Source organism: Apus apus, chromosome 1 (assembly GCF_020740795.1).
Source record: "Apus apus isolate bApuApu2 chromosome 1, bApuApu2.pri.cur, whole genome shotgun sequence".
Classification (NCBI taxonomy): Eukaryota; Metazoa; Chordata; class Aves; order Apodiformes; family Apodidae; genus Apus; species Apus apus.
In genome coordinates this window covers 205,216,354-205,238,347 of record NC_067282.1, presented here as the reverse complement: position 1 = coordinate 205,238,347, position 21,994 = coordinate 205,216,354, and the positions used below count along the sequence as shown (strand labels likewise).

The 21,994-nt window shown below is 54.1% G+C and overlaps 2 protein-coding genes across 3 annotated transcripts in view; one reads left to right on the top strand and one right to left on the bottom strand.

Annotated features, from left to right (window-relative positions):
* Window positions 1–122: 122 nt before the first annotated feature.
* On the top strand, window positions 123–12,926 carry MEST (mesoderm specific transcript). The gene is made up of 12 exons (XM_051612639.1): window positions 123–186; window positions 2,350–2,504; window positions 2,962–3,041; window positions 3,381–3,458; window positions 4,287–4,423; window positions 4,739–4,797; window positions 5,040–5,080; window positions 6,178–6,248; window positions 7,680–7,781; window positions 10,283–10,359; window positions 10,863–10,926; window positions 11,409–12,926. Exons 2-12 carry the CDS (start codon window positions 2,351–2,353, stop codon window positions 11,524–11,526), a joined length of 981 nt encoding a protein of 326 aa, XP_051468599.1. The 5' UTR covers window positions 123–186; window position 2,350; the 3' UTR covers window positions 11,527–12,926.
* COPG2 (COPI coat complex subunit gamma 2) overlaps window positions 12,830–21,994 on the bottom strand; it is a 27,008-nt gene continuing 17,843 nt past the window's right edge. For both annotated transcript variants that reach the window (XM_051612211.1, XM_051612220.1), the window contains 9 exons: window positions 20,609–20,712; window positions 19,614–19,739; window positions 17,983–18,045; window positions 17,731–17,870; window positions 16,614–16,785; window positions 15,875–15,972; window positions 15,023–15,161; window positions 14,513–14,611; window positions 12,830–13,341 (listed from right to left, as the gene is read on the bottom strand). In XM_051612211.1, coding sequence (XP_051468171.1) covers window positions 13,211–13,341; window positions 14,513–14,611; window positions 15,023–15,161; window positions 15,875–15,972; window positions 16,614–16,785; window positions 17,731–17,870; window positions 17,983–18,045; window positions 19,614–19,739; window positions 20,609–20,712 — 1,072 coding nt within the window. In that variant the 3' untranslated portion in view covers window positions 12,830–13,210. The remainder of the gene's footprint in view (window positions 13,342–14,512; window positions 14,612–15,022; window positions 15,162–15,874; window positions 15,973–16,613; window positions 16,786–17,730; window positions 17,871–17,982; window positions 18,046–19,613; window positions 19,740–20,608; window positions 20,713–21,994) is intronic.

Genomic DNA, 21,994 nt, shown 5'->3' with positions numbered 1-21,994 from the left:
GCGGGAGGGCGCGAGGGCGGTTTGACAGCCCCGGGGCCGTTGCCAGGCAACGGGGGACGCCGCGGCTGCGCGGGAAGGACGGGCGGCGCGGCGCATGCGCGTGGGGAGGAGGGTGGGCGGGGCGCGGGGGCTGGCCACGCCCCCTGGGACCGCCATGGCGGCGCGAGGCCGCAGCACCTGAGGCAGGTGAGGCGCGAGGCCCCGCGCGGGGACCGGGCCCCGCCCACCGCCCGCAGGGGGCGGGGCCTGGGGGGGGGGGCTCTGCCGGGGGGCGGGGCCTGAGGGGGGCGAGGGGTGAGACGGGGGCGGGGTCTGTGCGGGTGGGGGCGGGGTTTGATGAGGGGGCGGGGCTGGGGGCGGGGCCACGGTGCCCCCCAGACCCCCTATAGAGCCCCTATAGAGCCCATGGTCCCCCCTATAGAGGCCATTGTCCCCCCTATAGAGCCCATTGTCCCCCCTCAGACCCCCCTATAGAGCCTGTTGACCCCCCTATAGAGCCCATTGTGCCCCCTCAGACCCCCCTATAGAGCCCATTGTCCCCCCTCAGACCCCCCTATAGAGCCTGTTGACCCCCCTATAGAGCCCATTGTGCCCCCTCAGACCCCCCTATAGAGCCCATTGTGCCCCCTCAGACCCCCCTATAGAGCCCATTGTCCCCCCTATAGAGCCCATTGTCCCCCCTCAGACCCCCTATAGAGGCTATTGCCCCCCCTATAGAGCCCATTGTCCCCCCTATAGAGCCCATTGTCCCCCCTCAGACCCCCTATAGAGCCCATTGTCCCTGCCCAGACCCCCCTATAGAGCCCCTTGTCCCCCCTATAGAGCCCATTGTCCCCCCTCAGGCCCCCCTATAGAGCCCATTGTCCCCCCATACAGCCCATTGTCCCACCTTAACCTCATATAGAGCCCATTGTCCCCCCTATAGAGCCCATTGTCCCCCCTACAGAGGCCACTGTCCCCCCTGAGACCCCCCCTATAAAGCCCATTGTCCCTCCCCCCCGACTCCCTATAGAGCCCATTGTCCCCCCCTATAGAGGCCATTGTTCCCCCTCAGACCCACCTATAGAGCCCGTTGTCCCCCCTCAGACCCCCCTATAGAGCCCATTGACCCTCTTAACCTCCTATAGAGCCCATTGTCCCCCCCCAGACCCCCTATAGAGCCCATTGTCCCCCCTCAGACCCCCTATAGAGCCCATTGTCCCCCCTCAGACCCCCCTATAGAGCCCATTGTGCCCCCTCAGACCCCCCTATAGAGCCCATTGTCCCCCCTCAGACCCCCTATAGAGCCCATTGTCCCCCCTATAGAGCCCATTGTCCCCCCTCAGACCCCCCTATAGAGCCCATTGTCCCCCCTATAGAGCCCATTGTCCCCCCCCAGACCCCCTACAGGGGCCACATCCATCCCTCAGCCCCCAAAGTGGGGCCCACCTCTCCCCTCAGACCCTCTAACCTTTACATCAAAGACCACTTTCTGTCAGGGACCTGCCACCCCAAGGTTCTGGGGGTGTGGGGGTTTTGGGGGGACGTGGGGGTGGGTTATGGGGACGTGGGGGTGGGTTAGAGGGACGTGGGGGTGGGTTATGGGGAGATGTGGGGGTGGGTTAGAGGGACATGGGGGTGGGTTATGGGGAGATGTGGGGGTGGGTTAGAGGGACATGGGGTGGGTTATGGGGATGTGGGGCGGGTTATGGGGATGTGGGGTGGGTTATGGGGACGTGGGGTGGGTTATGGGGAGATGTGGGGGTGGGTTAGAGGGACATGGGGGTGGGTTATGGGGACATGAGGGTGGGTTATGGGGACGTGGGGGTGGGTTAGAGGGATGTGGGGGTGGGTTATGGGGACGTGGGGGTGGGTTATGGGGACATGGGGATGGGTTATGGGGACGTGGGGGTGGGTTATGGGGACGTGGGGGTGGGTTAGAGGGACATGGGGTGGGTTATGGGGATGTGGGGGTGGGTTATGGGGACGTGGGGGTGGGTTATGGGGATGTGGGGGTGGGTTAGAGGAACGTGGGGGTGGGTTAGAGGGACGTGGGGGTGGGTTATGGGGACGTGGGGGTGGGTTAGAGGGACGTGGGGGTGGGTTATGGGGACGTGGGGGTGAGTTATGGGGACGTGGGGGTGGGTTAGAGGGACGTGGGGGTGGGTTATGGGGACGTGGGGGTGAGTTATGGGGACGTGGGGGTGGGTTATGGGGACGTGGGGGTGAGTTATGGGGACGTGGGGGTGAGTTATGGGGACGTGGGGGTGGGTTATGGGGACGTGGGGGTTAGGGGGACTTGGAGATAGGTCTTGGTGTGGGGGTTACGGAGCGAATCCCAGGAAGCAGGTTCCTCCCTGTCTCCCACAGGATGAAGGAGTGGTGGGTGCAGGTGGGGCTGCTGACCGTGCCCCTCCTGGCCGTCTACCTCCACATCCCACCCCCCAGACTCTCCCCTGCTCTCCTCTCCTGGAGATCCTCTGGAGGCTACTTCACCTACGAGGACCAGAAGATCTTCTACAGAGGTGGTGGGGCCTGGGGACCCCTTGTCTGTCCCAGTGAGGAGCAGGGCTGGGGACTCTTGCTCCCCTGGGTGGCCACGGGGATGTCCCCAAGGCCAGGTGGGGTGGTGGAAAAAATAAAAACAAACCCCTTCCACAATGTGAACCAAACCTTTTGAACTGGGTAAAACCACAAAGTTTGGTTCTTCTGCAGACCTTGGGTGGTTGGGTTTTTTTTTTGGGGGGGGAGGAAGGGATCCCAAGTCCCTGATGGGTCAGAGCAAAGAGAAGACCCCAAAAGACCTGGTTGCTGGAGTGGGTTGTCACCAGGTTGTGCTGAATGAAACCCTGGTTTGCACCAAGGACCTGGTGCTGGTGGCCAGGGGTGGCCCACCTGGTTGGGTTTCCAAAGCCAGCGGGGAAAAGGGGCAAGGGGGGGTGGGAAAAGCTGCCCCTGAGGTGCCTCCTTCCCCCCCCCCAGACTCGCCCGGCGCCGTCGGCAGCTCCGACGTCGTCGTCCTCCTCCATGGCTTCCCAACCTCCAGCTACGACTGGTGCAAGGTGAGGGGAGCAAACTCCAGGGTCTCTCCCTCCCAGGGGTGGGCAGGTGGACCCCCTGCTCAGCCAGGGGTGGGTGGGTGAGTCCTTCTTCCTGGGCCTTGATCCCCAAGGTCCCTTCCAAACCAGGAGGATGCTGTGGTTCCTCTCCCAGCTGCGTGGAACCCAAACTCCTCTCACATCCCCCTTCCCCGCAGCCCAAAGCAACAGGAAAAGACCCAAAAACTGCTTCTTGGTTGTGTTTTTGGGGTTGTGGTTTGTTGGAAGGGGCTGGCTGGGGACTTCTCCCCTCTCCAGGCCCATTTGCTGCTGTTCCTCACATCCACTTCTCCTCTCTCCCAGATCTGGGAAGGGCTGACCCAGCGGTTTCACCGGGTGGTTGCTCTGGACTTTGTGGGATTTGGTTTCAGTGACAAACCTGTAAGTAGCCTGGGAGTTGCTGTTTTGGTCCCAGAGGTGGTTCTGCCTGGACAACAACCCTGGGAAATTGGTGTTGGGAGTCCAGGTTCTTCTCCCATTTTCACCTGGAGAAGGAAGTCATGGTGGGAAGGAGGAGGGAGGTGTGAGGAGGTGGAGATTGGCTCTGTCACCATCTTGCCTTTATTGGGTTTGAGGTGACTCCAAAAGACCCCTTGGCCTCTCTGGGGCATGGGCAGTGCTCCTGTGGGCTTGTGGATGTAACTGCTGGCCCAGGACATCCCGACTGCTCTGTCCAGGCTTGCAGACTGCTGGTCTCCAGCCCATATTCTTCAGTTTAGGTGTTGATTCTGGAGTTTGTGGGCTTATGGTGGGTGATAGAACCATGGAATGGTTTGGATTGGAAGGGGCCTTAAAGATCATCCAGTCCCACCCCTGCATGGGCAGGGACACCTCCCACCAGCCCAGGCTGCTCCAAGCCCCATCCAACCTGCCCTTCAACACTGCCAGGGATGGGGCAGCCACAGCTTCCCTGGCCAACCTGGGCCAGGCTCTCCCCACCCTCACAGCCCAGAATTTCTCCCTCACATCTCAGCTCCAGCTCCCTCTGCCAGCTGGAAACCCTTCCCCCTGCTCCCATCCCTCCCTGCCCTTGTCCCAAGCCCCTCCCCAGCTTTCCTGGAGCCCCTTCAGGCCCTGGAAGGTGCTCTCAGGTCTCCCTGGAGCCTTCTCTTCTCCAGGCTGAACACCCCAACTCTCCCAGCCTGGCTCCAGAGCAGAGCTGCTCCAGCCCTGGGATCACTGCTGTTCCTCTCCTCCTTGGCTTTGCAGAGGCCCCACCATTACTCCATCTTTGAGCAAGCCAGCATCGTGGAGGGGCTGGTGCATCACCTCGGCCTCCAGCACCAGAGGATCAACCTCCTGTCCCACGACTATGGGGATACAGTTGCCCAGGAGCTGCTGCACAGGTCACTGCAACCCCTGCTGCTCTTTGGTGTCCCCCTCAAGATGATTCCCAGCAGAGAAGTGGAAGGACATGGTGCAGAACCCCCTTTTTTTCCTTGTACCTAGAGTGGGAATGAAGGGCTGGGAGGTCTCAGGTGGGCAGATCTGAGGTTGCCATCCATCCTGGCTGGTAGGATGTTGGACTTCCCTCCTGAAGCTCCTTTATTGAACTGGGGGGGTGGGGGCAGAGATGACTTGGCACTGAATTGGACCTGCTGGTGGGTCAACTTCTTGGAAGCCTCGAGAAGGCTTCTCACCTTCTTCTCTTCTGTCCCCAGGTATGAGCACAATAAAACTGGCAGCATCTTGATCAACAGCCTGTGTTTGTCCAACGGAGGTGAGGTTTGCCTGGCGTGGTGGGATGAGAGGGCTGGGGAGGGATGTCCTTCCTTCCCCCTCTCCATCACCACCCAAACCCCAAAACAACCTGCAATTAAGCTGCTTAATGAACCGGGGGGGGGTGAGTCCTGGAGCTGCCTCTCCTGCTCCTCGTGGCCCCCTGAAGAAGGGGAGGGTCTGGGAGGTGTGAAAAGCACTTGGGTGGTGTCACGACTCCTGTTTTTTTTGACATCCTTCCAGGGATTTTCCCCGAAACTCACTATCCCCGCTTCATCCAGAAGGTGAGCTGCTCCCTCTGCCTCCTGCCAACCCACCCCTCCAGGAGGCTTGCAGCTGGGGAAGAACAACCCCAGGTGCCAGGACAGGTTGGGGGCTGAGCTGCTGGAGAGCAGGGCAGGAGAAAGGGACCTGGGGGTCCTGGTGGGCAGGAGGATGACCATGACCAGCAATGTGCCCTTGTGGCCAAGAAGGCCAATGGATCCTGGGCTGGGTTAGAAAGGGGGTGGTTGGTAGGTGAGGGGAGGTTCTCCTGCCCCTCTGTTCTGCCTTGGTGAGGCTGCATCTGGAGTGTTGTGTCCAGTTCTGGGCCCCTCAGCTCCAGAAGGACAGGGAACTGCTGGAGAGAGTCCAGGGCAGAGCCACAGAGATGCTGGAGGGAGTGGAACATCTCCCTGATGAGGAAAGGCTGAGGGAGCTGGGTCTCTTGAGCTTGGAGAAGAGGAGACTGAGGGGCGACCTCATCAGTGTTCACAAATATGTTCAGGGCAGTGTCAGGAGGACAGAGCCAGGCTTTGTTCAGTGATGTCCAGTGACAGGACAAGGGGCAATGGGTGCAAACTGGAGCACAGGAGGTTCCATGTGAATATCAGGAAGAACTTCTTTCCTGTGAGGGTGACAGAGCCCTGGGACAGGCTGCCCAGAGAGGTTGTGGAGTCTCCTTCTCTGGAGACATTCAAACCCACCTGGATCCTGTGTGATGTGCTCTGGGTGACCCTGCTCTGGCAGGGGGGTTGGACTGGGTGATCTTTTGGGGTCCCTTCTAACCCCTGTGATTCTGTGAGGAGACATCTTGACTCCTTAGGAGTTTGGGATTGTTCCTGGCTCAGATGCCTGCTGCTTCTCCTGCTTTGCTGGCGGCACCTGAGCTGCTCCCAGGCACAGTTAGAGGTGGTGGGGAGAGGGCAGGAGCTGCCAGGATGCATCCAGATGTCCCACCTCATTCCCCCCCTTGATGTCTCACTGCCAGGAGCTCACCTGCACCCCAAGGGTCTGGGCTGGGAACAGGGGGAGGTGGGGGAAAAGCCCTCGGAGGGGGCAGGATTGGTGCATCAGGACCAAACCAAGTGGTGCTGTCTCCTTTTTTTCCCTTTCTCCCAAGATCCTCAAGGATGGGGGGTTGCTGTCCCCCATCATCACGCGGCTGATGAACTTCTTTTTCTTCTCCAGAGGGTGAGTGGTGGCTCCCTGCTGCAGGGCACAGTCCACAGGGGGGGTGTGAGACAAGCAGGGAGGGGCCAAGGTAGGAATTAGCCCCGTGGGTGTTTGGCAGGTGAGCAGATCCATCAACACTGTCCCAGGAGAGATTAACCCCTGGATTGGAATGACCTTGATCCTTGGGGCCATTCCCTCTCCAGGTTGGAAAAGTGTCTCAGCTTAGTAACAAACCAGGTGGGGTTTCACTGCACACTGAAGCCCTTCCTCCCACAAGGGAGGGTAGGAAGGTACTGAAGAAGGATCTGGACAAGCTGGATCCGTGGGTTGAGGCTCTGCAGAGGGATCTGGCCAGGCTAGATCCATGGGCTGAGGCCAATTGTATGAGGTTCAACAAGGGCAAGTGCCAGGTCCTGCCCTTGGGTCACACCAGCCCCCCCAACACTCCAGGCTCGGGGCAGAGCAGCTGGAAAGTGCCTGGGGGAAAAGGACCTGGGGGTTTGGTCACCAGGGGCTGGAGATGAGCCAGAGGGTGCCCAGGGGGCCAAGGAGGCCACCAGCATCCTGGCTTGTGTCAGCACTGGGGGGGCCAGCAGGAGCAGGGCAGGGATGGTCCCCCTGTGCTGGGCACTGGGGAGGGGACACCTGGAATCCTGGGGTCAGGGCTGGGCCCCTCAGGACAAGAAGGACATGGAGGGGCTGGAGCGTGTCCAGGGAAGGGCCCCGGAGCTGGGGAAGGGGCTGGAGCTGAAGGAGAAGGGGCTGGAGAACTTGTGAGGAGCAGCTGAGGGAGCTGGGGGTGTTGAGCCTGCAGCAAAGGAGGCTGAGGGGAGACCTGCTGGCTCTGCAGCTGCCTGAGAGGAGGTTGGAGCCAGGGGGGTCGGGCTCTGCTCCCCAGGAACAAGCGACAGGACCAGAGGGAACGGCCTCAAGTTGTGCCAGGGGAGGCTGAGGTTGGATCTGGGGAACAATTCCTTCCTGGCAAGGGTTGTCAGGGCCTGGCCCAGGCTGCCCAGGGCAGGGGGGGAGTCCCCATCCCTGGAGGTGTTCAAAAAACATGTAGACATGGCAGTTCAGGACATGGTTTAGTGGCCATGGGGGTGTTGGCTTGATGGTTGGACTCAATGATCTTAGAGGTCTTTTCCAACCTTAATCATTCCATGACTCTAAGTATCAAGATGTCGGAGGCTGTGAAACCCCAGACACACTCTCTGCAGGTGGGGCACAATCAGCTCTTTTTATCAGATGCTGCAAACCCTCTGTTTTCCCCCCAAAAAGACCCTTGGGCTGGGTCCACCACCAGCTACATCTGGGGGACGACGTCTCGTGCCGCGCGCTCGCACGGGTGCGTTTTCAGCTGGAAGCTGGAACTGCTGGAGTGTTTTATGGCCTGGGTTAGTTTTTGAGGTGGACACTAAAGCTCTGAACTTCTCTGTGGCCGTTCTCCAGGCTCGGAGCAGTCTTTGGGCCCTACACACAGCCCTCACAGGCCGAGTACTGGGACATGTGGACAGCGGTGAGGACCAACGACGGCAACCTCGTCGTTGACAGGTACGTCTGTTGGTTGCTGTGGGACCTTAGTTTTGTAGCACCTTGTCAGGGTTGGAAGGGACCTCTGGAGATCTTCCAGTTCTACCCCCTGCTAGAGCAGGGTCATCTGCAGTAGATCACACAGGAATGTGTCCAGGTGGGTCTGGAATGTCTCCAGAGAAGGAGGCTCCACAGCCTCCCTGGGCAGCCTGGCCCAGGGCTCTGTTTTCCCTCCTATTTCCATGTCACTTCCCATGTTCCAGCCTGTGCCCGTTGCCCCTCGTCCTGTCCCCGGGCACTGCTGAGCAGAGTCTGGCTCCATCCTCCTGCACCCACCCTGAGATACTGGGAGGCATCAAGAAGGTCTCCCCTCAGCCTTCTCCTCTCCAGGCTGAACAGCCCCAGCTCTCTCAGTCTTTCCTCATCAGGGAGATGCTCCAACCCCCCAGGCACCTTTGTTGCCCTCCCCTGGACTCTCTCCAGCAGTTCCCTGTCTCTCTTGACCTGGGGAGCCCAGAACTGGTCCCAGTTCTCCAGAAGGGGCCTCACCAGGGCAGAGCAGAGGGGGACAATGACCTCTCTCCACCTCCTGGCCACACTCTTCCTCATGCACCCCACGATCCCATTGGCCTCCTTGGCCACAAGGGCACATTCCTGGCTCATGGATCATTTACCATCTACCAGGACTCCCAGATCCTTCTCCTCAGGGCTGCTCTCCAACAGGTCCCTCCCTCACCTATATTGGTCCATGGGGTTCTTCCTCCCCAGGTGCAGGACCCTGCACTTGCCCTTGTTGAACCTCATCAGGTTCCTCTCTGCCCAGCTCTCCAGCCTGTCCAGGTCACCCACCAGTGTCCCTCTGTTCACAGACAGAGTCACACCACAGCTTGGAGGTTACTGGAGCTCAGCCAAAGTCCCCGGACACTGGCTCCCCCACAGTCTCCAGATGCTTCTCTTGGGGTCTGAGATCATCATTGTGCCCCAAAAAAGGAGCTGGGGTGTGGTGGAGGAGCAGGGATCCCTGCTGGGATGATGCAAGGCAGGTGAATGACCCCTGAGCCCACACATGGTGGGAGGACAAGGCTGAAGATGGACAGTGTGGGGTTTTTTTTTTTGCCTTATTTGGAAATCAGGGGCTTGAATTTATGTTTTTTTTTGTTGACAACTGGAGCTCAATCTGCTTTTTTCCAATTTGGAACTTTTGGAAGGACCTTGGGCTGGTGGTTTTGAGTTCAGCATCCCCTTCCAGAGGGGCCTGTGTGTGTCCTTCACCCCCAGTGTGCCAACTCCCTCTGTCCCATCACAGGGAACAACCTCTAGACAAATCCCAGCACACAGCAAGGACCAAAGAGCTCAGCCTCCCCAAAAAGGTCCTTGCTAATTGGCCTCTTCTAATGAGGGATACCTGCCCAGGCTGTGCTGAAGCAAGGAGTCACCCTGAGGTGCTGGCTGGGGTGGTGAGACAAGATGAGGAGACTTCAGCAGTTTGGATTTTCACTCTTACAACCTGCCCAGACCCATTTATCTTCTCCTGCATTTCCCCACGCTCAGTGGTTCAGTGTTGGCTCCTCTTCTGCAGGGAACTGAGATGGTTCCACAGGGTTTGGTTGCACAACTGCTTCTTGCTGTGTCACCAGAAGCAGGGAAGGGTTTGCCAAGGGGGCCTGGGGGTAACTGACCTTTTGGTGCTCATTGCCTGCCACCATGACTTACTGCACCCCCTTTCCCAACCCAGTGTCATCTGACTGGGAGCAGAGGACCCAGATTTCACAGAATCCCAGAATTATTGAGGCTGGAGCAGATCCCTGAGGTCATCAAGCCCAGCCTGTGACCTGACACCACCACATCAGCCAGACCAGGGCACCAGGTGCCACCTCCAGCCTGTCCTTGAACACCTCCAGGGATGGTGCCTCCACCACTTCCCTGGGCAGCCCATTCCAAGGTCTGATCACCCTTTCCATGGGGAAGTGCTTCCTGATATCCAACCTAACCCTCCCCTGGAGCAGCTTCAGGCCAGGCCCTCTGGTCCTGTCACTGGTTGCCTGGAAAAAGAGCCCGACCCCCCCTGACTCCAACCTCCCTTCAGGGGGTTGTAGAGAGGGAGAAGGTCCCCCCTGAGTCTCCTCTTCTCCAGGCTGAACAAGCCCAGCTCCCTCAGCCTCTCCTCATCAGACTTTCCCTCCAGTCCCATCCCCATCCTCATTGTCTCCTCTGGAGCTGCTCCAGCTTCCACCTCAGCTGGGAAGGATTCAAACCTCATCCTCCCACCCTCCTGGACTACACAGGCTGTTTCCCCCTTCCTAAATGAACTTTGTTACCTCCCAGAGGACTCAGACCTGGCCTGTGTACTTAGGGCTGGCAGGGGTGAGACCTGGAGTCACGGTCCCAACCTCATTTACACTTCTGTGATAATTAAAACACCCACCTGAAGCTGGGGCCAGGTCAGCAGGCTGATCTTCTGTTGCTGCTGCCCCAAGGAGATGCAGGTCCCACCTGCTGCTTGACCACAGGTTTCTCTTCAGCATTTTGCAGTACATCAACCAGAGGAAGAAGCACCGAGACCGCTGGGTTGGGGCTCTGGTGTCCACCTCTGTCCCACGTGAGTAGGAATCCCTTGTCTTTTCATTTCCTGCTTGGGATGTTGGGAATTGTCCCCCTCGTCTGCAGGCCCTGGAGAGAGGTGTTGGCTCCTTCCACCAATCCCTGGAGCTTCTTGTTGTTCTGAGGAGGAGAAGGTGGCTCAAATCCAGTTTGGGCAGAGGGAGCTTTAAGGCTGAGACAGAGTGAAGAGCTGGGAGGTCAAGAGGAAATAGTTTGAGGTCATTTTCCTTCATGCTGGTTCACAATCTCCAGCTTCTCCAGGGAAGCTGAGCTGCTTTTCCAGCTCAAGAGAAGTTGCAGCCCACTGGAAGAATGGTCTGGTGGTTGCAGGAGTGTTGGAGGCTGAACTTGACCCCAGGGCAGAGAAGCAAGAGCCCCTTTTGGCTGCTGGGAGCTTCCCAAGCTCTGTGTGAGGGGGGAGAGAGTCTCCAGCTGGTCTCCTTGGCTTAGTTTGGGATGGTTTTGAGTATCAAAAGCTCTGTCTGTGCTTCTCCCTTGTAGTGCATCTCATCTACGGGCCCCTGGACCCTGTGAATCCACACCCTGAGTTTCTTCAGCTTTACAAGTAAGACCAAACCTGCCAAAAAGTGGGAATATGCAGCTGGGGCTCTGGTTGTCTCAGATATTCCTTCAAATTCCTTTTCCACAGAGGCTGTTTTTAATTCCCACCCCTGACCTGCACAGCCAGGTGATTCAGTTGGAGCCTCCTGCAGCCTGGAATTGCTTCCCCATTTTAGGCATCAAAGTCAACACTTCCCAGTCCAACCAATCACTCATTTTAAAAACCCACCTCAGGCAGAGCTAAGATTTATTGGCTGAGGTGGTCTTCTCCTCCAAAGTAACCTGAAGTAAATCCAGCACTTTGGGAGAGTGGTCCAACTGTAGCTGCTACAGGCTTTTTTGGTTGTTTGGCTCAAAACCATATGAATGGGGAGAATCCCAGCTGTGCCACAGGGTGCTGTCCTCCTCTGTGATGGCATCTGGCTGGCTGTGGGCTCAGCCTGCTGCAGTTCCCTGTGCTCAAGGCTGGCTGCATTCTTCCCACAGGAAGGTGCTTCCCATGTCCACAGTGTCTGTGCTGGATGACCACATCAGCCACTATCCACAGCTGGAGGATCCCACAGGCTTCCTGAATGCCTACCTGAACTTCATCAACTCCTTCTGAGCTGCTGCAGCTCAGGTCTCACTCTCTTCCTGAGTCAGGCTTTGGGGGCAGGAAGAAACCTTTGATTTTTATCTCCAGGCCCAACACTTTCCACTAAACACCCTCATCTTTGCCTGCCAAAGGTTCCTGCAGATAAATCCTTTGAGCACCAGAAAAAGATGAGCCTGCAGGGAGGCTTGGACAAAACCATCAACCTGAGTTCCAAGATGCTGGCAGCTCCTCCAGCCCTGCTCTCATCTTGCTTCTTGACTGGCTGGTCTCTGTGTTTAGAGCCAGGAAGGCTCAAGGGGACAACAGGGACACCCCTGAGGGGAGGCAGAGCAGGTCTGTCAGTCCAAGAGGCCTCACTGGCCTTCACTGCCAGGCCATGTTGCCTGCCACAGGAAGACAGGACCTCTGAAATATTCCCAAGATGGATGTTGGTTTGGGTTTTGAGTTCAAATGCCATCTAGTGTTACAAGCCCTGGCCAGCCTGTCAGCACTGAAGACTCTGAGTTTGCCTGAAGGCAGCAGGAGAGCTCAATATCCCAACTAATCCCTCACAATAGAGGCAACAGCACTCTGCACCCAAAAAGGGGCATGTAAACACTAATTATGTCTTCACTTTTGAATGGCTGATTACTCAAAGGTAAGCTCTAAACCTCTTTATTTTTTTTAACCACATCACTTGTTTCTCCAAGTTTCAGTTCTCCAAGCAGAGCTGCTCACTCTCACTACCCCCTGGCACTATCTCAGGAGCTCCTGTTGCCCTGGAGCAAGGAGATTGCCCAATACTGGCACTAGGCAAAGCCAAAGTGTTCCAAGCAATAGCTATTCCAGCCACAGGGATCTGGGAGAGATGCTTAAATTAGCATTAAAATACTACTCCTTTCTTCCTACCCCCCAGCCCCGACTTGATAAACTAAAGAATCATCAGCAGAGAGATGCAGAACTTCCCTCTCCCAAGGAAGCCAACCACAAAGTCCCTCCTTCCTCCTCTCTTCCCAACTTTTTGATACAGGATGTCTCACATCCCTGAGCCCAGGAAAAGGCTGCAGTGTTGTTTGGTATTTCCTGACATAAGGCTCAGAGAACTGAATATGCCCTGACAGCTGGAGTTTAATCTCTCTCTCTACATTCATTTTTTTCCTGTGTGGAACAGAGGAGAGGAGCATCAGGGAATTGTAAAGTTGCAGACTCAGCTGTTTTGGGGTGATTTTTAACTTCTTATGTTTGAAATTCCATAACATCCCTTTAGGAATAAGGGGCTTCCCCTGAGGAAACAGCCCTGCTGGGCTACTTTTTCTGTACTGAAGCAGAATCAGAACAAGAAATTTCTATTTTATTAACAGCAATGGATACAAATCCCACCACTTGGACCAGTGTTTATTTTCTGTTAATAAAAACCCGTTTTGACAAAAGTCTGATTCCATTTTCCTACCACCTGCATCTTTCAGCTTCCCTGCTCTCCTTGCAAGTAGCCAGAGATGCAATAAGTTAGATGAGAACGTGTAAGTGACAAGGAGGAGGGAAAGGGGACAAGGGAAAGGCTCAGAACCAGCCAGCCACTATTGCCACTACTTGGAACATCATACAAAAGATTTAACCAAAGTGAGGAATAAAAACTACATGCAGAGGGACAGACAGGCTGAGAAATACCCAACCAGTGCTGGCAAAAGGAGGTTTCCATCAGTTGATGTCACACTCAGCCCACAGAAGCCAGGATGACATCTACAGGTGTTTCTTCTTTGCTCCTGACTGTCACCTGCATGGTCACACCATCTCCAAGAGCCAGTCTGGACCTCACCAGCACGTCACAGCCACCCCTGTACACACCTGGGGACAAAGGGACATTTGAGAGATGACTGGAAGAGAGGGGCTTGGTGATCTAGGCCTCACCCAGGAGCCAACAACCCGGTGCAAGATTCAGTCTATGGCCAGTTGCAGAAAGGGGAGGGGGGAATAGCAAAAATATACCAAAACCTCCAAATCTCTAAACTCTTGAGGCCAAGACTGAAGAGAACAGAGTGTCCTAATTAAACAACCAGCAAGTGCTGCTGGAAGACTAGGATGATTTAAAGTGAAGGCTCCAGGGAGACCTGAGAGCACCTTCCAGTGCCTGAAGGGGCTCCAGGAAAGCTGGGGAGGGGCTTGGGACAAGGGCAGGGAGGGATGGGAGCAGGGGGAAGGGTTTCCAGCTGGCAGAGGGAGCTGGAGCTGAGATGTGAGGGAGAAATTCTGGGCTGTGAGGGTGGGGAGAGCCTGGCCCAGGTTGCCCAGGGAAGCTGTGGCTGCCCCATCCCTGGCAGTGTTGAAGGGCAGGTTGGATGGGGCTTGGAGCAGCCTGGAATGGTGGGAGGTGTCCCTGCCCATTGCAGGGGGTTTGGATCTACATGATCTTTGAGGTCCCTTCCAACCCAAATCATTCTATGATTCTATGATCTCTAGTCCCACTTCTACATCACTACACAAAGAGACCTGGAGTTACCAGTTCTGCCTCTGAAATAAATTAAGATCCAACCCTTCTGTCATGTTTGTTGCACTTTTGCTTTAATAACTGCAAAAAAAGTTTTGTAGAGCACTTGACTCCCAGGGATTGCCCAGAACTGGAGCACAGCCACTAAACAAGGAGTTGGGACTGCCAGCCAATTCAGGGTGTGTCTTGAGTGACAGGAACATGAAAACAAGATGGTCCTGGGGACCCCCCTTCTGAGCTAACAACAGGGAAGGAATTTAATCAGGTTGTCTGCTCTGGAAGTTCTTCATTCAAAGGATTCACTGCCACCACCATAGGTGGAACATCTCTGTTTTGAGAGAGACACAGCCCAGCCTAAGTAACACTTGCAACAGCAAGCTCCAAATCAGCACTTGCTGCCTTCAACTCACTGCTTCACTTTTCTGTAAAGAAAACCTTTCAAAACAAGAGCAGAATCTCTTAAACCACTTCCCTTCTTTTAGTAAAACTCTTTGTGGGGCCATGGAAACATGGAGCTCAATGAATACTCACCAGCTAAGTAGAGTGTGTGAGAATTTTTGTTCTCTGGCACTTTGTCTGACCTCTCACAGGGCTGCATGCCCAGGAACTTGATGATGTTATTGACAGCTTCTGCAGTTAGAGATTGAGGAAGAAAAATTACCCCCAGGTTGGTGCCAAGCTTCCTGTGAGAACTAGTTTGCAACTGAAGAACACACTCTAAGTGTCTTAAGTGTTAAAGTACCCACGTGGCTTAATCATTCCCATGACCATCTTCCTTCTAGCCTCACCAAAACATCTACCTTGTCATGTCCCTTCTGGTGTCTTGGCAGCCTAGGAACACACCACTCCCTTCCACCAGCCTCAAGCAAGTGAGCACTGCCAGATTTCCCACTAATCCCAGCACTGCTACACAAATTGCTGGGACCTGTCACGTTGGAAGGCCCCAAATTCTCCTCCTATCACACTAAATATATCCCCAGCTTGGCAGATTTCCTGGGATTCCCCTGTGGATCACCAATAAATGAGGAGAGATCATCTCACCATCAAGGGTTTTAATAGAACTAAGTGCAAAGGTTTCTTCTTTCTCAAAGTCATCTCCCACTTCTTCCCAGGCAGCTGCAAAGTTGGGCTTTAAAACCTTCTGGATGTGATCAGACACAGTCACCTCCAAATCTTCCAGCTGACAGAAAAGCAATGGAGATGTTCAGCTGCCAGTTACAGAAACAATCCTAAGCTTAGAAATGAAAACCAGGAGAGACAGCAGCACTTGGCCCAGACAACCCTGGTGTGCCTGGCTTTAACTTCAGAAGCACATGGTAAGAGCCTCTAAAGAGCAGAGAGGGAAAATGGTATTTATGGTGATTATCTGGAAAGCTTAACACTGACAGGAAAACATCAGTGAGACTAAAGGAGAGCAGAAAATGAGGCAACTGCTTTGTGAGTCAAAGCCCATTCTAGCCCTTACTGGGCATTCAAGGAGAGATCCTTTCTCAGAACTCACAAGGAGCTTTTCCTTCCTCCAAGCCCAACAGACAAGCACTTTCCTGAGACCTGACTTGTTCTTTTCAGTGATTAACACAAAATAAACAGAAGTGCAAGTGCTTGGGGTGGACAGAAAGACTGGGCCCCAGTTCTGACAAAAGCCAATGGAAGTTGTTCCCTTCTGTCTCCACAAATCCTGTCTCCACAGGGCATGAAACTGTTGGCAAGATTTGGGGGAAAGATCTTAAGTTATGAGCTGCCATATTTTGGAAATGGAAATTTTGAAACAGGCCTGCTTTTCTCTCCTCCTGGCTTCAGATCTGAAAGGAAACCACCAACCCAGAGGCCACGTGTATTCAGCATTAGTGACAAGGAAACAAACAAACAAGCCCCCAACAATCCTGAACTTACCACATACTCATCATCATAACCATCTTCTTCTGGCACACCTGTGTTTGGGTCACAGTCTCGAACAGTGAACTTCATTGTGCAACTGAAAGTACAAGCAACTGGGGAGGAGAAGGGGTTAGTGGTAGTTTCTTCTGCCTTCTGCTGGAAATAACATGTATGAGCTTTGCCCCAGAAGATTCAACCTGGTTGTAAGTCAAAGCATTTTCAGCTTCCCATAAAATTCCCCTCCAGACTCCAAGATGAAGGCCAGAAGGGGGATCAAAGGGGAGGAACATGCCAGGGAAGTTTTATGCCCCAAAAAACCTCATTCCTGAATTTAGTTCTTTCTAATTCTCTACAGAGAGGGAAAGTTGCATTAGTCAAACACATAGAGGCCCAAGCTATTATTATTATTTTCCATTTCCTGTTGAATAACAACAAACATCCATGTTTTCAAATATGCTGCTTTCACTGATTCAAGGTAGTCAATCCAGTTTCCTCTATTACCTGCCTGCCCACCAGTCCTCTCTAACATCCCAGTTTTGATCCTCCAACACCACTGGTGAGTTAAGAAGTGTGTCTACCATTGTGCACAAGCACAGGTTCCACATAAAAACCAGCCCACGTGAGACATGAGAAAGAATTAGTGCTGGAACCTCAGTATGAACTCACCAAATCCCACACCCTACATACTATCTGCTTCCCAAGAACTTGGCTTGAGGGATCTGTAGGGCAGAACAACTCCCCCCCCAGTGGGTACCTGCAGTGGGATCATCCTGGGGGATCTGGACCAGGGTGTAACACATGCCTGGCTGGTTGTAAGCCAGGCTGGGTGCTGGGAGGCAACAGATCACATCGTAAGCGTCCGACGGCTCCATCTGCACCGTGACCCTCTCCAACAACTGATCATTTAATGTGTTTGTGCAATCAAACTGCAGGAAAGGAGACCAAGGAGGACTTGAACATGGAACAAATAATAAAGAATCTTCCCTCAAATCAGCTACAACACTCCTCAGCACACAGCTGACATCCCACATCTTTGATTGAGCTGGTAGTTCTTACTGAACAGCTTTTCTCTCCAATGTTAATACAATTCACTGCATCACAGACTGGTTTGGGTTGGAAGGACCTTCAACATCATCTAGATCCAACCCCCTGCCATGGGCAGGGACACCTCCCACCATTCCAGGCTGCTCCAAGCCCCATCCAACCTGCCCTTCAACACTGCCAGGGATGGGGCAGCCACAGCTTCCCTGGGCAACCTGGGCCAGGCTCTCCCCACCCTCACAGCCCAGAATTTCTCCCTCACATCTCAGCTCCAGCTCCCTCTGCCAGCTGGAAACCCTTCCCCCTGCTCCCATCCCTCCCTGCCCTTGGCCCAAGCCCCTCCCCAGCTTTCCTGGAGCCCCTTCAGGCACTGGAAGGTGCTCTCAGGTCTCCCTGGAGCCTTCTCTTCTCCAGGCTGAACACCCCAACTCTCCCAGCCTGGCTCCAGAGCAGAGCTGCTCCAGCCCTCCCATCATCTCCGGGGCTCCTCTGGCCTCTCTCCACCAGCTCCATGTCCTTCCTGTGTTGGGGACCCCAGAGGTGGCCCCAGCCCTGCAGGGGGTCTCAGCAGAGCAAATGGGGAGAACCCCCTCCCTGGCCCTGCTGACCATGCATCTTTTGTTGCAGCCCAGGACAGGGTTGACTTTAACAGATGGGATCATAACCCCCATCCTTTTTTTGCTCCCTGAGGCAAGCAGCACACACCCTCTTAACTCTACCCTGCAACCCTCTTCAGGGAGAAGCTGTCCTCTCCAGGTGACAGCACAGTTGGAGCTTTGTCACTAAGGACCAACCCCACTGCACCCTGGCAGAAACATGGAACTTCTTACCTGGAAAACGATGTGATGTGTGAACACGTGTTTAATACAACAAACAAAATACTCTGTTTCTGCTTCTGTGAGCTGCACTGGTTCTGAAGACCTGAACAATGGACCCAAGCTCTTAAACTCTGGAATGGCTGCCAGTTGCTCTGCAGAGAAAGGACAAGATGACACTTAGTGACAGGTTCACTGCTCCTGTCTGACCTGTGGCAACTCTCCCAACAATCCAAGTACTGGAGACCAACAGATCTTCTCTCCTACCTTGGAATATATCCTGACGTGAAGGTGCCACCTTCTCAGGCTTGCTGGTCACCAGGGCAATCTCTGAGAAGAAAACAAGCAGAGAGATTGTCCTCTCAGCTACACCATGCAGGAGTTTTAAATGCTGTTTTATCTCCACCAAGAATTCTTCCACCTGTAGCTTTTCACACATTCTGCTACAAAGCTCTGCCAGCCTGGATCCTCACACACATGGAAACCAGACCCTGGCCCAGGTTGCCCAGGGAAGCTGTGGCTGCCCCATCCCTGGCAGTGTTGAAGGGCAGGTTGGATGGGGCTTGGAGCAGCCTGGAATGGTGGGAGGTGTCCCTGCCCATACATAGAATCATAGGATGGTTTGGGTTGGAAGGGACCTTCAAGATCATCAGGTTTCAGCAGGGACACCTCCCACCAGCCCAGGCTAAGCAAGCCTCATCCAACCTGCCCTTCAACACCTCCAGGGAAGGGGCTTCCACAACCTCCCTGGGCAACCTGTTCCAGTGTCTTCCTACCCTCAGGGTGAAGAATTTCTTCCTAATGTCTGACCTAAATCTTCCCCTTTCAGTTTAAAAACATCATCCCTTGTCCTGTCTCTTCCCTGCACTTGTCCCAAGCCGCTCCCCCCAGCTTTCCTGGAGCCCCTTCAGGCACTGGAAGGTGCTCTCAGGTCTCCCTGGAGCCTTCTCTTCTCCAGGCTGAACACCCCAACTCTCCCAGCCTGGCTCCAGAGCAGAGCTGCTCCAGCCCTCCCATCATCTCCTCTGGCCTCTCTCCAACAGCTCCATGTCTCTCCTGTGCTGGGGGCTCCAGAGCTGGACACAGAATTCCTGGTAGGGTCTCACCAGAGCAGAGGGGACAATCCCCTCCCTGGCCCTGCTGGCCCCACTTCTTCTGATGCAGCCCAGGACCCAATTGCCCCTCTGGGCTCCAGCAGACACTGGTGGCTCATGTCCAGCTTCTCATCTCCTCCCACCCCCAAGTCCTTCTCCTCAGGGCTGCTCTCTGCAGGGCGTTTGGATCTAGATCATCTTTAAGGTCCCTTCCAACTCAAACCATCCTGTGATTCTATGAATTATCTTTTCTGTGAAGCGATATTTGATTCTAAGGAGAAGAAAGATATTTGAGTAATGATGAAGAAACTACACTTCAGTCCAGAGCAGCCAGCAGAAGAGCTGGGAGGAGGAGGAGAAGGGGAAAAAAAACAACCCACAAACAACCCAAAGTATTTCTTAAGAAATTGCACAAAGCCAAAATGCAAGAATTGTGCAAGAACGTGGAACAGAGCCAGTGAAGTGAAAAAGCACTTCTGGAGTTAACTTGTTTCCAACATCCATGAACTAACACACTCTGATGATGTACCAACTCCTCTTTGGTAAGGAGATGAGCAGAATGAGCAGTGACATTCCTGCCAACCCCTGTTCCTTTGGAAGAAGTGCCACCTTCCTTCATCTGTGAAGGTGAGGCAGGCTTGTTTCTGCAGAGCCAGTGACACTGTCACTTGTTGGACACTTGAGCTCAGCCACCTCCACTCTTGGCATGACCTTTGTAGGACAGCAGCCAGTTCAGAGATCAAGTGTCATTGCAGCACCCTGAATGCCCAGAGCCCTGCCTGTGAAATAAAGTTCAAGTGTCACCTGGTTTCTGTTCAAGGATTGGTGCAGTAGCCAGAGGAACCGTTTTCATATCAAAAGGTTTGTCTGAAGGCTCCAGTGTGTACTGGTGCAGGGCTTTCTCCATCCCAGGAACAGAGACTGTCAACCCTGCAAAGCAGAAGCACAGGCAGCAAAATGTAGTTTGGATAGCAGGCACTGCCAGATGAACAGTGTGAAGTCTGGATTGCCCACTGCACCAAAAGCAGTGACATCCCAGAGGCTGAGAAACATTCTCTGTATCTCAAGTCACCTCCCTCTTGAGATGTAAATCAGGAAGGTTATTTAAAGAGCCCTTCTCTGCAGCCTGTCCATTGGTTCAGGCTGCAGGGAAAAACTCTTTGTGAGGAACTTAGAGTTTACAGCTAGAAAGATAACAGTTTGGACTTTGGCTAATAAAAAAAAAAAGAGAATGGTAAATGGAAGTGTTTTTATCAGGAAACACAAACACACAAGCCAAGTACTTGAAGATACTGCCCAGAATGAAAAACTGCTCTGACAATGACACAGGAAGCTGCCCTTCCAGAGGGTACTGCAATCTAAGCAGTTTACTCAAGAAAAGTCCTCTTGCAACAGCCTCAAGTATGTTCAATGTGCTGCTGACAGGAACTTTCCACCACAGGCCATAAAACGTGTTCACAGCCAACCCTGGCAACAAGATGTGTCACCCCCAGTTTCTAGTGGAGAAGATGGAGCAAAGGTTAAAAAAAACTGTCCCAAGTGAAGGAAGAGGCAGTGATGACTAAACCCAACCCATGTCCTGCTCCTTTCCTAGACAATCCTTCCCATATTTTGCTAAAACTGCCACTCCCAGTTAGGACTTTGGTGGAAAGAGGTAGGGCCAGAAAAACAAACCAACCACGAGTTCTGTCCTTTCGAGATATTTTGACCAAATCATGAAGAACAATTCTCACAGCAACAAAGGTCACCCATGGGGATAGGAAGGAACAGCTCAGGCTGCTTTCCCTGCTGTCACTGACCGTTGAAAATGTAGGCAGCATTGAGGGCCATCTGCCTCTGCTGCAGCACGTTCAAATAGAAGGTCGCTCTGTCCCGAACTTCGTCATCACTGTCCATCATGCACCTGTTGGGGGACATGGGGATAAGAGTCAGCCAGCTCAGGACATCAGGAGAACTCAACACAAGAAGTAGATGGAGCTGTTGGAGAGAGGCCAGAGGATGTCACGGAGATGATGGGAGGGCAGGAGCAGCTCTGCTCTGGAGACAGGCTGGGAGAGTTGGGGTGTTCAGCCTGGAGAAGAGAAGGCTCCAGGGAGACCTGAGAGCACCTTCCAGTGCCTGAAGGGGCTCCAGGAAAGCTGGGGAGGGGCTTGGGACAAGGGCAGGGAGGGATGGGAGCAGGGGGAAGGGTTTCCAGCTGGCAGAGGGAGCTGGAGCTGAGATGTGAGGGAGGAATTCTGGGATGTGAGGGTGGGGAGAGCCTGGCCCAGGTTGCCCAGGGAAGCTGTGGCTGCCCCATCCCTGGCAGTGTTGAAGGGCAGGTTGGATGGGGCTTGGAGCAACCTGGAATGGTGGGAGGTGTCCCTGCCCATGCAGGGGGGTTGGAATTGGATGATCTTTAAGGTCCCTCCCAATCCCAACCATTTTATGATTCTATGACTGGATTCCATACTGCAGTGATAGTCTGAGCTTCCTCAGTGGACTAGAGGACCTGCAGCATGAGGAAAGCTGAGAGAGCTGGGTTTGTTCAGCCTGGAGAGGAGAAGGCTCAGGGGAGACCTTATCACCATGTTCCAGTGCATGAAGGGTGGCTGCCAAGAAGATGGAGACTCCCTGTGGACAAGGAGTCAGGTGGAAAAGACAAGGGGTGATGGGCACAAGCTGCTCCTGGGAGATTCCCACTGGACACAAGAGGGAAATGTTTCCCCATGAGGACAGTCTAACATTGGAATAGTCTCCCAAGGGAAGTGGTGGATTCCCCCACATGGGACAGTTCGAAGTCTCAGCTGGACAGGGTGCTGAGCCACCTCAGATCAACTAGAGCAGCACCTAGAGAGGCTGGACCAGATGGTCCTTGAGGTCCCTTCCAACCTGGCATTCTAGGATTTACAAGTTATGCAAAAACAAAACCAAAGTGTTTATACAACACAGTTGTTTAAGTTTAACTTGAAGTTTATATCCAACTGTGACACCAGCCAACTCAGATTAAAGGAGATGCACATGTGAGGTACTAAGACCACACACACTTGCTAGATTATAAAATATACACCTGCATTTTATAACCAGGAACTCTGATGGACACCATATGGTTGCACTTCCTATAGCATTTTTTCAGAGTGGAACATAAGTAGGAGAAAGAGATGATTGCCAAAATCAACAAGTTGAAGCTACTTTCCAATTCAGTC